This window comes from Hypanus sabinus, chromosome 6 (genome assembly GCF_030144855.1).
Source record: "Hypanus sabinus isolate sHypSab1 chromosome 6, sHypSab1.hap1, whole genome shotgun sequence".
In the NCBI taxonomy this organism is placed as follows: Eukaryota; Metazoa; Chordata; class Chondrichthyes; order Myliobatiformes; family Dasyatidae; genus Hypanus; species Hypanus sabinus.
In genome coordinates this window covers 93,073,130-93,088,445 of record NC_082711.1, presented here as the reverse complement: position 1 = coordinate 93,088,445, position 15,316 = coordinate 93,073,130, and the positions used below count along the sequence as shown (strand labels likewise).

The 15,316-nt window shown below is 39.1% G+C and overlaps 1 protein-coding gene across 1 annotated transcript in view; it reads left to right on the top strand.

Moving 5' to 3' along the window:
* The window catches only part of thsd7aa (thrombospondin, type I, domain containing 7Aa), a 406,075-nt gene that overhangs the window by 152,718 nt on the left and 238,041 nt on the right, over window positions 1–15,316 (top strand). Inside the window, exon 2 of the mRNA XM_059972618.1 lies at window positions 1,668–2,466. Coding sequence (XP_059828601.1) covers window positions 1,668–2,466 — 799 coding nt within the window. The remainder of the gene's footprint in view (window positions 1–1,667; window positions 2,467–15,316) is intronic.

Sequence of the window (15,316 nt, the reverse complement as noted above, 5' to 3'; positions counted from 1 at the left end):
TAGGTAGAGGGATAGGTAGTGCTGAGCAAGCACTGCAATTGCAGCAGGACTTCGATGAATTGAAAGAATGGGCAAAAAATGTAGTAGATGGAATACAGTATTGGAAAGTGTATGATAATACATTCTGGTAAAAGGAACAATACTGCAGACTGCTATCTAAATGGGGAAAAGGGTCAAATATCACAGGTGCAGAGGGACTTAGGAGTCCAGAAGGTTAATTTGCAGGTTGAGTCTGTGCTAAAGAAGGCAAATGCAATGTTGGTATTTATTTCAAAGGGAATACAATATAAAAGCAAGGAGATAATGCTGAGGCTTTATAAGATACTAGTCAGGCCACACTTAAAGAATTATCAACAGCTTTGGACCCCATATCTCAGGAAGGGTGTGTTGTAATTGGAGAGCATCCAGAGGAGGTTCACAAATATGATTCTGGGAATCAAGAGGTTAACATATAAAGTGTATTTGGCAGCTTTGAGCCTGTACTCACTGGAATTTAGAAGAATGCGGCAGGGTCTCATTGAAACCTACTGAAGATTGAAAGGTCTAGATAGGGTGGATGTGGAGAGGATGTTTCCTATGGTGGGGGTATCCAGAATGGGAGGGCACGGTCTCATAATTGAAGGGGTGACCTTTTAAAACAGAGGCAAATAGGAATTATTTTAGCCAGAGAGTAGTGAATCTGCCACAGACTATGGTGGGTGGAAGTTGATAATTTCCTGATATAGCAAGAAGGCAGGTGAATGGAGTTGAGTGAGATCTGAAATCAGTCATGATGGAATGGTAGAGCAGACTTGATGGGCTGAATGGCCTAATTCTGCTCCTATGTTTTATGGTCTTGTAAACACAAGAGATTCTGCAGTTGCTGGAAATCCAGAGTAACACACAGACAAAATGCTGGAGGAACACAGTAAGTCAGGAAGTATCTATGGAGAGGAATAAGCAGTTGATGTTCTGAAATGTCAATTGTGTAATACTCTTTGTAGATGCTGCCTGATATGCTGAGTTCCTCTATGATGTGCATGATTATTTATCCATGTTTAGAATCACCGTATCTCACAAGTTAAGCTGACACTGGTTGGGTCAGTATGTGGAAGAGAGAGATCCTCAGAATATCAGGTGCAGTGGCCTCCAGTTAGAGAGGAACCATGGCCATTCTGCCTGAGAAATAGCTGGTCATATTGCAGCAGCCAGTATGTCAAAACTGCCTTGGGAACAGCCCTTTTTCTTGAAAATGTTGCCTCGAGAGATCATTGATCTGCACTGTTGACCCTGTTTATATCTCTACTGATACACCCAGACCTGCTGAGTATTTCATGCATTTTCTTGTTTAATTTCAGATTCTCAATTCTTAAATGGATATTGAACCCATGAATACTACTTCACTTATTTATTATACTATTACTTCTGTTTTTGCACTATTTTAATTTAACTATTTAGTACACACACGCATATATATTATGTATACTTACTGCAATTTATTTATTTTCCCTATATTATCACATATTGCATTGTACTGCTGCCACTAAGTTAATAAATTTCACGACGTATGCTTGTGATAGTAAACCTGATTCTGGTCTTAACTTTTGTTTTTGCATTGCATTCGTTTGGTTATTGTAATTTTTGTTTCACTTCCTTTGTAACGATATCTCCAATTGTCTATCTTATAGGTGCCTGGGGGAGATGTATGGGACAGAAGTGTGGCCCAGGTGGTATCCAGACGAGGTCAGTATGGTGTGCCCATGTGGAGGGATGGACGACTTTACCTACTAACTGTAAACCAGCAGAAAGACCCGAGAATCAGCAGAATTGCTTCAAGGTCTGTGACTGGCACAAAGACCTATATGAGTGGCGGGTGGGCGAATGGAATGATTGTTTGCCCGTCACTTCCAGGAGTGCTTCTCCAAAACAAACCTCAGAGTGTTTGAAAGGTGAGGATGGAATTCAGAGGAGGAATGTAACTTGCACTGAGAAAAGAAACGGAGCATCGGCAGAAGATGTTATTTGTGAATATTTAGAGACAAAGCCCCACATTGAGCAAGCCTGCCTCATCCCTTGCCCACAGAATTGTGTGGTTACGGAGTTCACTCCCTGGTCTGAATGCACCAAATCCTGTGGGGTTGGATTACAGCACCGACTTCGGCAAATCCTGGTACCCCCGCTCTACGGTGGTGAGCCGTGCCCCAAGCTTACTGAATTTCAGACCTGCACATACAATTCCTGTCTGACTGAAGAAAGTATGTACAGTCTGAAAGTCGGTCCATGGAGCGAATGCTCTCTTCCGCATTCTCGGCAAACTCGGCAAGTGGGAAGCAGGATGAGAGATCCAGAAGCCTGGGAGCTTGTGAAGAAAAAACGAAACAGAAATCGTCAAATCCGTCAAGAAAACAAATATTTTGACATACAGATTGGTTACCAAACACGACAAGTCACGTGTACTCACAGAAGTGGGAAGACTGCTGCTCTCAGGTAAGAAGCTCAGAATTATTGAGACAGACTGTATGCCTACTTTGAATAATAAGTCAGACAAATAGTCAAAATAAGAGACTCAAAACATGAAAGAACGTAAGTCAAACCATCCCAAATTTGAGAATATCTGATTGTTGACATCATTGTCAATATTTGCATCTTAGGAAGGAAAACTGAAGCAACTGCGCCAAGTTTTTCAGTAATCTTGATATTAGCATAAGCGGAGGATTAGCTTTACATCACAGAACAATCACTAACCTGTGGTGTGCATGAACCAATGTGAAGACCACAAATGTTCAAAATATATTAAAATGCAGAAAATATCAACCATACTGTAGTCAAAGTAGGGGTGATGGAAGCCAGCAAAGAGGGTGACGTTTACTGAGAGAGCTACTGATTCATTAAATGAGTATGTAGAAATTTAGCAAAAGGAATAAAATGTGAATAATTGTGAAGTTGATTACTTTGAAAGGAAGAATAATATAACAATGCATTATTTGAAGGGAGAAAAACAACAAAGTTCAAATTAAATTTATTATAAAAGTACCTATATGTCACAATATACAGTCCTGAGATTCACTTCTTGCAGGCATACTCATTCCATAATAGAATCAATGAAAGACCGCACCAACTTGGGCATTCAAACAGTGTGCAAACACAAAAAGAAAGAAATGATAATAAATACACATGCAATAAATATCAAGAACATATGATGAAACATCCTTGGAAGTGAGCCCATAGATTGTGGGAACATAACAATGATGGAGCAAGTGAAGTTGATTGAAGTTATCCCCTGTAGTTGAAGAGCCTGACAGTTGAAAATAACTAAACTGAACCTGGAAGTGTGAATCTGAAGACTTCTGTACCTTCTTCCTGATGGCAGCAGCAAGGAGAGAGCATGTTCTGGGTGGTAGGGGTCCCTGACGATGGATGCTGCTGTCCTGTAACAACCCTTCATGTAGATGGGCTCAATGGTGAGGAGTGCTTTACCCAAGGTGGACTGGGTCATAACCAATACTTTTTGTAGAATTTTCTGTTCAAGGGTGTTGGCATTTCCATGCCAGGTGGTGATGCAGCCAATCAAAATACTCCTCATTATATATCTTTTGAAATTTGTCAAAATTTTAGAGGTTAAATCGAAGCAAACTCCAAAAGAAGTAGATGTGCTGCTGTGCTTTCATCATAATTGCACTTGCGTGCTGGGCCCAGGACAGGTCTTCTGAAATAATAACACCAAAGAGTACAAACTTGCTGACCTTCTCCACGTCTGATCCACCAAGGAGGACTGACTCATGGACCTCTGGTTTCCTCCTTTTGAAGTCAATAATAAGCTCCTTAGTCTTGCTGACATTAAGTAAGAGGTTGTTGTTATGGCACCAATCACCTAGATTTTCCATCTCCCTCCTATATGCTGATTTGTCATTCAGTGGTGATGTTGTAAGTAAACTTGAATATGGCACTGGAACTGTGCTTAGCCATACAGACACAAATGTACAGCAAGTAGAGCAGGGGGCTAAGCACACAGCCTTATTGTGCACCTATGCTGATTGAGGAGGAGGTGTTGTTGCCAATCCAAACTGTCTGGGGTCTGCGAGTGAGGAAATCAAGGATCCAATTGCACAAGGAGCTATTAAGATGAAGATCTTGAAACTTATTAATAATTTTTGAGGGGATGATGGTATTGAATGCTGAGCTGTAGTCAATAAAGAGCATCCTGATGTATGCATCTTTGCTGTCCAGATGTTCCATGGTTGAGTGAAGAGCCAATGAGATAGTATTTGCTCTGGGCTTGTTGCTCTGGTTGGCAAATTGGAGCAGATCCAAGTTGCTTCTTATACTGGAGTTCATATGTTTTATTACCAATTCTCTCAAAACATTTCATCACTGTGGCTGCAAGTGCTGCTGGAAAATAGTCATTGAGGCACATTACCACATTCTTCTTGAGCACCAGTATACTTGAAGCCTATCTGAAGCAGTTCAGTACTTTAGACTGCCAAAATAAGAGGTTATAGTTCCCAGTGAACGCTCTTGCAGGTTGACAAGCACAGTACTTGGCCAGGTACCCTGTTTATGCTTGATTCTTTTTGTGGCTTCACCCTCCTGAAGCTGCTTGCATGTCGGCCTCAGAGACTGAAATCACAGGGTCTTTGGAGACTATGGGAGTTTGTGATGTTTTGCTGATCGAAGTGAGGATAGAATGCATTAAGCTCATCTAGAAGCAAAGCCCTTTTGTTTCCTATGTCGCTTGATTGAAGCCCTGTTGTTACCTTCATTGATTCCATTTGGACCTCCTGTAACTTTCTTGGTCACCAGACCTGAATGCCTCTGATCTGGCCTTCAGCAGGTTTGGACCTCATGTTTCATCAAGGGCTTTTGGTTGGGAAAGACTCTGATTTTGTGGGGCACACTTGTCTACAACTGTTTTAATAAAATCTGTAACAAACTTGGTGTATTCATTCAGATTCACAGATGAGCCTTAGAACACCGCCCAGTACATCAACTCAAAGCCATCCTGTAGCTGCTTCTCTGCATCCCACAGGCACATCTTTGTTGTCCTAATCCCTGGAACTTTGCTCTTTAGTCTCTGCCTGTATGCAGGTGGAGGAGGACAGGCAAATGATCAGATTTGATCATACAAATCTTCGGTTAATTGAATAGATGGCATTTTCCAGTATATGTTCAATTCACGGGAATATGAGTTTGACAAAACTGCCACATCAGAGCACCACGGAGAGTTTATCTTGAAAGACACACCTCCACCTTTCGCCTTTTCTGAGTCAACAGTTTGGTCCATTCTGTGAATTAAGAAGCCTTCAGGTCTGGTCACTCTATTTGTTGTGCTGGGACAAAGCCACGTTTTGTTGAAACATACAACACAACAATCCCTCATTTACCTCTGATACAACAGTCTTGCCTCAGGTCCTCAGTTTTGTTCTCCACCAACTTCACAATTGTTCATGGAGTATCACAATGAGATGTGAGAGATCTTGGACAAAAAACACAGAAAGCTATCATACTGTTCATGAATTAATAGGAATGCTAATGGACTGCATTTTTTTTTTATTTAAAAAGGACTAGAATGAGAGGGTATTTATTCTCTCAAAGGTTTTTGAGTCTTTGGAATTCCTTGTCCCAGAAATCTGTGGAGAATGAATCCACGAATATGTTCAAAATTAATGTAAATTTTTAATCATCAAATAAATTAGGGTTATGGCAATGGAGTGGGAAATTAAACTATGATCTTATTAAATGACAAAATAGGCTCAAGGGATTTAATAGCCCAGATATATTCTAGTTTCTTAGGATCTTAACTCCACACAGTCATAGTCTTACTATCCAGAGAATTCCCAATAAAGACTAAATTGTTCACTGTTATCTATTATCTATTTCATACTGTTGGTAATATAATGAAAGACCAGTGCTCATAATCAGATGTTTTTGACTCAATAAGAGCTTTATTGACTATTAGACTGGGCTGGAGATAATAAAAACTGGGAAGGTTTTGACAGACTTTCCAGAAATACTATTTCATTTCTACCAATCAAGGTGCATCATTGTTTGTTAGGACTTATCTGTATGTTGGTTCTTAATAAAATAGTTAGCTTTATTTTGAAGTATGTTATTTATTTAAAATCTCCAAAGCAATTTCAAAGGTCTATGAGGTAAAATATTTTAAGATTGTAGATTTTAATGTTGTACTTTGGTAACATGTTGTCACTTAACATTATGCAGTATTTTAAAATGGTATACAAATGTATCATATGGTAATTTGAAGAATGGCATTTAACCATCTAATTTAAATCTTATGGTGCTTTATTTAATAATTTAGATTTTTGCACCAAATAAAATTATTGTAGCGCAAAAATCAAAATCCTTAAGAACATGCTGTGTACTGCCCTTCATTAGCTGGGCATTGAATAGAAGAGCAGGGAGAATATTCTCCAATTTCTAAAACGATGGCCAGACCTCATTTGGAAAACCACTACACCATAGGAAGTTTCTGGTTACAACACCATAGGAAGGATCCAATAGTGCTGGAGAGAGTGCAGAGAAGATGTGTGAGGTTGTTTTCTGAAATTCAATGTTTTCTTCATCAGAATTGCTATGATTTTTTTTGAAAATTCAAAGTAAATTTCATTTTCAGTGTACATATATGTAACCATACACAACTATGAGATTCATTTTCTTGTGGCCATACTCAACAAATCAACAGAATAGTAGCTACAACAGAATCAGTGAATGACAGTCCAACTAAGGTGTTCAAACTGTGCAGAAGACAACAAACTGTACAAATGCAAAAAGAAGAAACAATAATATTAATAAATAAGGTATAAATATCAAGAGCCTGAAGAGTCATTGAAAGTGAGTCTATTGGTTGTGGGAGCATTTCAATGATGGGGCAAGATAAGTTGAGTGAAATTATCTTCTTTTGTTCAAGAACCTGATGGTTGAGGGGTCATAACTGTGCTTGAATCTTGTGGTGTGGGCCCTGAGGCTCTTGTTCCTTCTTCCTGATGGCAGCAGTGAGAAAAGAGCATTTTCTGGGTAGGGGGTTCCTAGTGATGAATGGTGCTCTTCCGTGACAGTGTTTCATGTAGAAGAGTTAAACATATTCACAAAGTTAGACTTCACCTGTGCCCATAGCATCAACACATCAGAAGGACTTTCACAAACACAAGAATAGAAGTTAAGCCTTCATCCCAGGTTTTCCATGTTGTGATGGATAAAATCTTTGCTGTGTAACCAATGTAATCCATCTTTTGATCATGAAAGAAGACTAGCTTCTGATATTGAATCAAATGCTCAGGAGATTCCTTGTGCACAATGTGAAGTGAAATAAATGCATGTTTTCCAATAAGAAGTACTGCTTTTGTTTTGAAGGTTGGTATTAATGACTTAGTACTAGTGGGAAAAAAAGCAGACATCACACACACATTAATGAGCTAGCACTGAAAATATAGCAGAGCTTAGGGGCATTGCTGTAGTTTTCCACAGGATTCCTTCCAATCTTGAGAAGTGTGTACACCATTTTATTACTTACTGAGAAATAAATGAGATGGATAGAGAACAAAGAGCAGCAAAGTACATATGAATACATTTGAAATACATATGCTACAAGCTTGGGACTTCAGGTTTCTGGACCTCTGGTAGTTGTGAAAACATGGCATGGCCCAGATGGTGAGGATCTTTAATTCTAGGTGTTACCTTCAGGAGACAACACCTCCTGTAGATATCACCGGTGGCTAGAAGGATGTGCCTGTGATGTATTGGGCAGAATCCGCAACTGCCCTCAGCTTCTTGTATTCCTGTGTATTCAAATTGCTATACCAGACCATGATGCAAGCAGTCAGAATACTTTCAACAGTACGTTTGTGAAAGTTAATATTACAGATCAGGATTAGATTTCTGAATGCAGGATTCAGATTGGTAGTCTTTTGTCTTATCCAGACCATATCGCAGATGTAAATAATGAGTAGACAAAGTAAGGTTTGTAATCGAGTGGAGGACAGAAGAGTGGAGTTGTGTCAGTAGATGGGAAATTAAATAGCTGTGAGTGATCCACAAGGCTTAGAGTAAGTATGAAATTTTATGCCAGAACAACAGAGGTGAAGAAAGACACGGAAATTCTATCAAAGCAGGGAAGATTGTATTGGCTGCAGGAATGACAAAAATAGGTGGGTTTTTCAAGGAAGCTACCACAAATATCAGATTATCTGGCAGTCTGTATTCCAGTAGGCGATCTGTAAACCTAGAAACAGCCAGCCCCTTCCATGAGTGCTAGTCCATTATCAGAGTTTACTCTCTGAGAAAATGTGTGTCATTAAGTTTTGAAGTTATCACGATCAATATTAAAGCCAAGGGCTTGTAAAATATCTTACAGAAAGAATAGGTTCTCACCTTTTGACTCTGGGTTGAACTAAATTAGAAAGCGTAGAAGGCCAAAGATGAAGAGGTTCAAGGGTTCTGTCTTCCAGTTTGTAAATCCAAATACAATTTTTTATATACAAATCTTATTTGCTTGCACCCAAGGACTTCATATCTGAGTAATAAGAAACATGATTTTGAACAAATATATGTATTGCTATTGATGAAAAGATTGATACAGTTGGCATCTGAACTTATTAGACCTACATCCGCATAATAAAAATATACAACACCAATCGGCATACCAAACAAATATAAACAAAAAGACTTTTCATGAAAGTGAACGCTGTTAACTTTCCAGCAGAAACCAGCTGAGCTCATGAATTTAGTCATAAAATTATAGTCATCATAAAAGCAAGATTCTGCAGAATCTAATTATTTAATGCAAGTTTTCAGCTTTCTGAATCATGAATTCACTAAAGCAATTGATGATCATGTATAAATTAGTAATTGCTTTTAAGGATCATAGATCATGACTGAACATGGAAAAATATATAATCAGGCCCTGAGGATTAATCTGACCCATAATATTTGAAATTAATGATGTTCAGTTGGAGCAAAAGACAAAAATGAATACTCTATATTGACTTATTAAAATAATACATAGTCCCAGGATGTGAGCAAATATCTTGAAATATAAGTTGTACTCACACATTTCCGTATCTAATCCTTTAAACATTGCTTCATAGTGCCATTGATGTGATTTTTCTCTGCAAGCATGGTGTTTTCTTCAATTAAGATATTGAAATTAAAATAATGAAGGGGGAAGGATGGCAGTGGGTGAATATCCAGAGAGATTGGAGCTAATGGGGTGTACCAACAGTGAATCAGAGCAAGATTGAGGTTTGAGGAACAAAAGTTAATGAGACATGGTATGGATCTAATAGCAAGGAGGTACTGATGTTAGAAGTACAAAAAATCTACAACCCATTACAGGCCCTTTGGCCTACAGTGTTGTGCTGACCACATAACCTACTCTAGAAGCTGCCTAGAATCTCCCTACCACATAGCCCTCTATTTTTCTGAGTGCTATATACCTATCTAAGAGTCTCTTAAAAGACCCTATTAGACTGAGAAATTGATTACTGAGGCAAACATTAATGGAGAGTGCAGAGACCTGGAGCAAAATAAACATCAAATGACAGGTGGTGAGAGGTTGGGGGCCCAGAGAGATATTGGTGGGGAAATATGGAAAGTATTTGAGGGGAATATTGGTAAAAGAGCAGAAAAGGGAGGGGTATTGGTGGTTGGGGGTAGAAACTACACGGCGAAAGCAGACAGACTTGGAGGGAACCACTCTGTGGAGCTGGGAGAAAGCAAGAATGGAAAGAAAGCTGAGGCTTTAAAAAAAACCTTTAATACTGTAATCAGATACTCCTGTCTTTACAACACCTTCTAAATGAAGAATTTTTCCATCTCTTGAGATGTCAGTTTTTCCAAAGCCTAGAAAACCGTACTAAGAAGCTGTAGAACTAGAATACAGAGTCTTTCGGTGAAATAGTGAAACAGGAAATCTGCCTGGAGTGAGTGAATTGTTTGTCCCCTTTCCCTATCACTCCCCACAATCTACCTAATAAAGGCTACTAGATCCCAGGTCTGCCTGCATTTGGGTTGTAGGATTTTCACTTTCACTTTTGAGTTTTTCTAATACCATTTTTTGGGGATTTTGTGGAATAAACTTTTTACAATTGTTTTCAACATTTCAAACAAAGAAAATAATAAGAACTGTCCCATACACCCAACACACAGCTTGTTGCTAGCCTATTGACAGTTTTCTTGCTATGTTTTTGAATTTCTTGATTAACATTTAGGACAACAAAACCAATGTTTTTCCACTAACAGTATAATGGGTCTTACTGGGTATGGAGGAAGGTTTTGCAATTCAATTCAGTGATGTAAAGCAAAGGAAAGGACAAGTTTAAAAATAATCACAGAGATTTTGCAGGTCATGAAGATGTAAAAGTAAATTCTCTACTGCAAACCCTGGCTGTTCTACCTTTTTTGTATGGAATGGCCATCATTAAATTTCCAACAGGTAGCCTGTGTCAGCCCACAGTGGCTCACTTTCACCTTTGCAGTTTTGCCTGTGTTTGTGCATCTTTGGCCTACAAAGATGGAATGTGCATAATTTCTAATTCAGTTACTAAATGTGTTGGATTGATTATACTTTCCATGTTGTTGTTTTGCCCTCTCCCATTTTTTCCATTTCACAAGCCCTTGGACCCACTATCCTCCCCAAAGTAGAAGTTCTGCAATGATTTTGAAGTGTCCTGTTATTGAAGTATATGGTCCAGGAAGCATTCAGATTTGATTATGAGGTTGTGCGGAATAATCTGATCTCTGTCATCATTTGGCAGAAATTTCCTTTGGCATTCTCTCAAATGACTAAAACCCACTTATCTGCTATTTCACTGAACTGAAAAACATCCAGCAAGAGAACTGATGATCTTCAATGATGTTGATGTCCTCCTGCCAGGGAAGAGAAAATCAGCTATGACTCCTTTTCTTTTTACTCAGTGATTATCACTGGCATTTAATTGTGCTAACAATCACTCAAAAAGATTATCAGATCACGATTAAGCTGCTTTTTGTGAGCAGTTGAAGGCTGCAAATTGGGCACTATGTTGCATACATTACAACAGTGATAATGTTGAAACCAGCACTTTATTGGCTGTAAGATGCTTTATGGTCTAGATGTCATCAAAGGCCCAATAGCATTTGATGATATTGATAGTTAGTGATGCTAAGGAATGTTTATAGTCTGTGACCCATAAACAGAAACAAATTGAGACATTGATCTGAATGTAGCACTGGCTAAATGTTCATATGATACGATGCACAAAGATCAGAATTATATGATTGTGGTATGTTGTGTTTCTGTTCATGTGAAATACGTAAATGTCAGTCTTGCTTCATTCGTTGTAGACTTGTCTCTAAGGAAGAGTCTATTGGCTCAATTGCCAAACAGATGAGCAATTTATCTGTACTGATGACAGTACAATTTTAAATGAGTTCTGACTTTTTTGTTGAGCTGCTAAACTCAGATCATTTCAGGCCTCTCGAACAAATAGTAAAGAGCCTTTCAAAGACAGCTTATGCCAGAATTTAATCATTGTTTAGGCTTTATCTGGTGAAATACTAACATTCTAGATATAGGATTCCAGGAAAGATATAAAGCCTTGACAAAGTTATGTGGATGTTATCAGAAATGTGGGAAGTTGGGGAAGTTGGAATTTTTCCCTGAAGCTGAGAGTAAGAAATTCCCTTAAAGTGGTGTAAAGTAGATACTGCAAATTATTTGTCCAGCTGAGGGAACACACACCAGTCTTCATCAAGGGATCAGCAGTGGAAAGGGTACGTAGTTTCAAGTCTGGTGGGATATACTCCAGGATTTTGGGAGAGGCAGGAAAAGCGATTGCTGGGGAATTGACCAAAATCTTCACATCAACTCTGGCCACATGAGGTCCAGGAGGACTGGCGAGTATCTAATGTTATTCCATTATTCAAGAAGGGAACCATATATGTGAGTCTCACATCAGTGGTAGGAAAATCACTGGAGAGAATTGAAAGAGATAGGATTTATGAAGATTTGGAAAACCATGGCCTAATTAGGAAAAGCCAGCATTTCTTTATGCAGGGCAAATTGTGACTTACTAACTTGAATGATGTTTATGATGAAGGGACGAGGGTGATTGATGAAAGTGGATTTTAGCAAGATGTTTGACAAGATCCCTCATCCAGAAGATTAAGATGCATGGGATCCATGGTGAATTGGCCATTTGGATTCAGAATTGACTTGCCTATAGAGAACGGAGGGTAATGGCCAAAGGGACTTATTCTAGCTGGAGGTCTGTGATTAGCGGTGTTCTGCAGGATTCTGTATCAGGATCTCTACTGTTTGAGATGTACCATATACAAATAACCTTGATGAAAATATAGATGGGTGGGTTAGTAAATTTGCAGATGAAACGACGATTGGTGGTGAGGTGGATAGTGTAGAAGAAGGGCAAAGAATGTAACAGGATATGGATCTTTTGCAGATATGGACAGAGAAATGGCAGATGGAGTTTAAACTGGCCAAGTGCGGAGTGTTGCACTTTGGCAGGTCAAATGGAAAGAGAAGGTCATTGTTAAGGACAAAACTATTAACAGTGTTGAACAGCAAAGGTATCTTGGAATCCAAGTTCATAACTCCCTGGAAGTGGCTACACAGGTTGATAGTGTGCTTGACTTTCTTGGTTGAGGCATTGATTTCAAAAAACAGCAAGTTATGTTGCAGCTTTATAAAACTTTTGGCTTTGGAGAGGGTGCAGAAGATGTCAATCAGGATATTGCCTGGATAAGAGGGCATGTGATTTTATGGGAGGTTGGATGAACTTGGGTTGTTTGCTTTGGAGTGGCAGGGGATATCATTTTCCCAGAATTGAAATATCTAATACCAGAAGACATGCAGTCAAAGTGAGAGGGGGTAATTTCAAATAAGATGAGAGGAGCATGTTTTTTTAAATAACAGAGTTTGTTGGGTGCCTAGAATATGTTGCCTGAGGTGGTAGTAGAGACAGGCACATTAAAGACTTTTAAAAGGCATTTTGATAGGCATATGAATGAGAGGAAAATGGAAGAACATGGACATTGTGTAGGCAGAAGAGATTAGTTTAATGAACCAATTAATGACTAATTTAATTGGTTTGTCACAACATTGGGTGCTGAGGGCCTGTTCCAATGTTGTACTGTTCTGTGTTCCAGATACACTGAGTCCTCGAACATGGCCTATTCCACTGATTTGAAACACTTTGTTAGCTGCTCCTTTGCCTCTTATGACCACCTCTTCATTGACCTTACTTCTGGAGCCTTGCTCTTTAGCATCTGCCTGTATGCAGATAAGAGAAGGACCACCAGATGATCAGATTTTCTGAAGTGCAGTCTAGGGATGGAACAGGAGACACTCCTTGTGGTAATGTAGCAGTGGTTGAGTGTACTGGAACCCTTGTTATCTGCAGGTGATATGTTGATGATAATTGGGTGAAGATTTCTTCAAGCAAGCTTGACCGAATTCCCCATGAATGATTTGAAAGGTATTGAGGTAAGCTGTTTCTTGTTTACTAAACACAGCACTCAATAAATCAAGGGCTAGCTTAACATCTGCCTTTGGTGGTATGTCAGGATGTCGGAGGAGAACTACTTTGGTAAGTGGAACAGAAAACATTTAATCATTAGCTGTTCCAGCAAGAACAAGACTGCCATGTCCCGGCACCATGAGGAATTCATCAAGAAATACACACCTACCACTTTTTGCCCTCTTCAAATTAACGGTCTAGTCCATCCTGTAGATCACGAAACCTTACAGTCTGAATAATGTAGCCAGCTTGTTTGGGGTGAGCTATATCTCCATGACACTGAGAATGCAACAATCCCTCATTTCTCCTCAATACAGCAATCTTGCCCTTAAGTCATCTATTTTGTTTTCCAGTGATTCTGTATTTGCTAACGAGATGCTAGGTAGAGGTAGTTTTGCACCCAGATGATTTAGTCTGGCTTGGAGTTCTCCCTTTTCCCTCTCTTTTGGCCATGGTGATAGACCTTCAATCACTTAAAGGTGCCATGCCTGTATTCCTGAGAGTTAAATTTGCTCAGGATTTCATAAAATTGCTTATACTGCTTAGACCGCTCAAAAGTGCATTCCTAAAAAGGAAATTACAATCTACATACTGCAGTGATAGTAGTTTTTAAGAAATATATCTAAAAGTTTTGCAAGCTCCGCACAAAAACATTGTTGTGTACCACCAGCCATCTTGATGGCTAAAAAGGAATTAATCACTTTTGAAATAAAACGCACTGCTGAATGAATTAATTACTTTTAATAAGTGACAAGAGAAATTAATGTATGCAGAATCATGGCTCGTAAACTATTCTGTTTATTATTTGGTTCATTTGCACAAACTCAGTTCAGTGGTTTTTGGTTAATTGGGACCAGTGCATTTTGGCCTAATTAAGTAGCTGTCATAATTAGCCAGTTTCATGGAAATAGTTAAAAAGGTATAAAGAGACAATCTGCCATTTAACCAAGTAAAAAAAAGTATTTATTTAAACAAAATGAAGAGCAAATTATAACATTACCAATGCCACTATAGTGCTATAAAACTATGCACTTGTTCCGAACAGCTATTGAAGGGGGAATTCATCCAGTGTTTGCTGTTGTGTATGGGGGTCCAGGGAGGGTTGGCACCTCTGCTGAAGGAGCTAGTTATGTCCACTGGACACTGGTGCAGTGGCCACATCTTGGTACTCTGCTTTGACAGGTGTGCTAAACCAGGTGAGAGTGTTTTAACAGTGTAGTTCTTTCTGCCCTATGGACGAATCAGATCAACAGTGAAATCCAACAGCCAAGAAGACAGTTCTGCAATGTTTCATGGAGAGCAAATGGCATGATATGACACAAAAGTCATGGTCATCCCCTGCAACCAAGGAAGGTTGCAGATTGCCATGACTAACTGTAGCACTGGACCTGGACCTCCGTGGTCAAGAGAGTGGAGCTGTTCCAGTGCAATGGCTTTTCCACTTTAAAAGCTCTCCCACACCAGTTTCACTGTTGTCATTGGATACAATGGACAACCCTGTGTTCATTCTGGGAACACTGTGAACCCTGTGCTCCTGTGTTCTTCTGATTGATTATATGTGAACAAAATTAATGCAGACATCCAGTGCAGATAATGGACTGTCTTCAACAATTGCATCCTCCAAATCTTCATTTTCATGGTAACATTCATGATGATTGTTGATACTTTCACATTCTTTGTAGTTCCTAACTCGATGAAGTAGTGAAATTGTTTAATTTTGACTCTGGCCATTTCTGGCATCTCCAAGCTTGAATGCTTGAAACTGCAGCGAGCTTGCAGCTAAATTGCCTTGCTGCTTATTTCTTGGC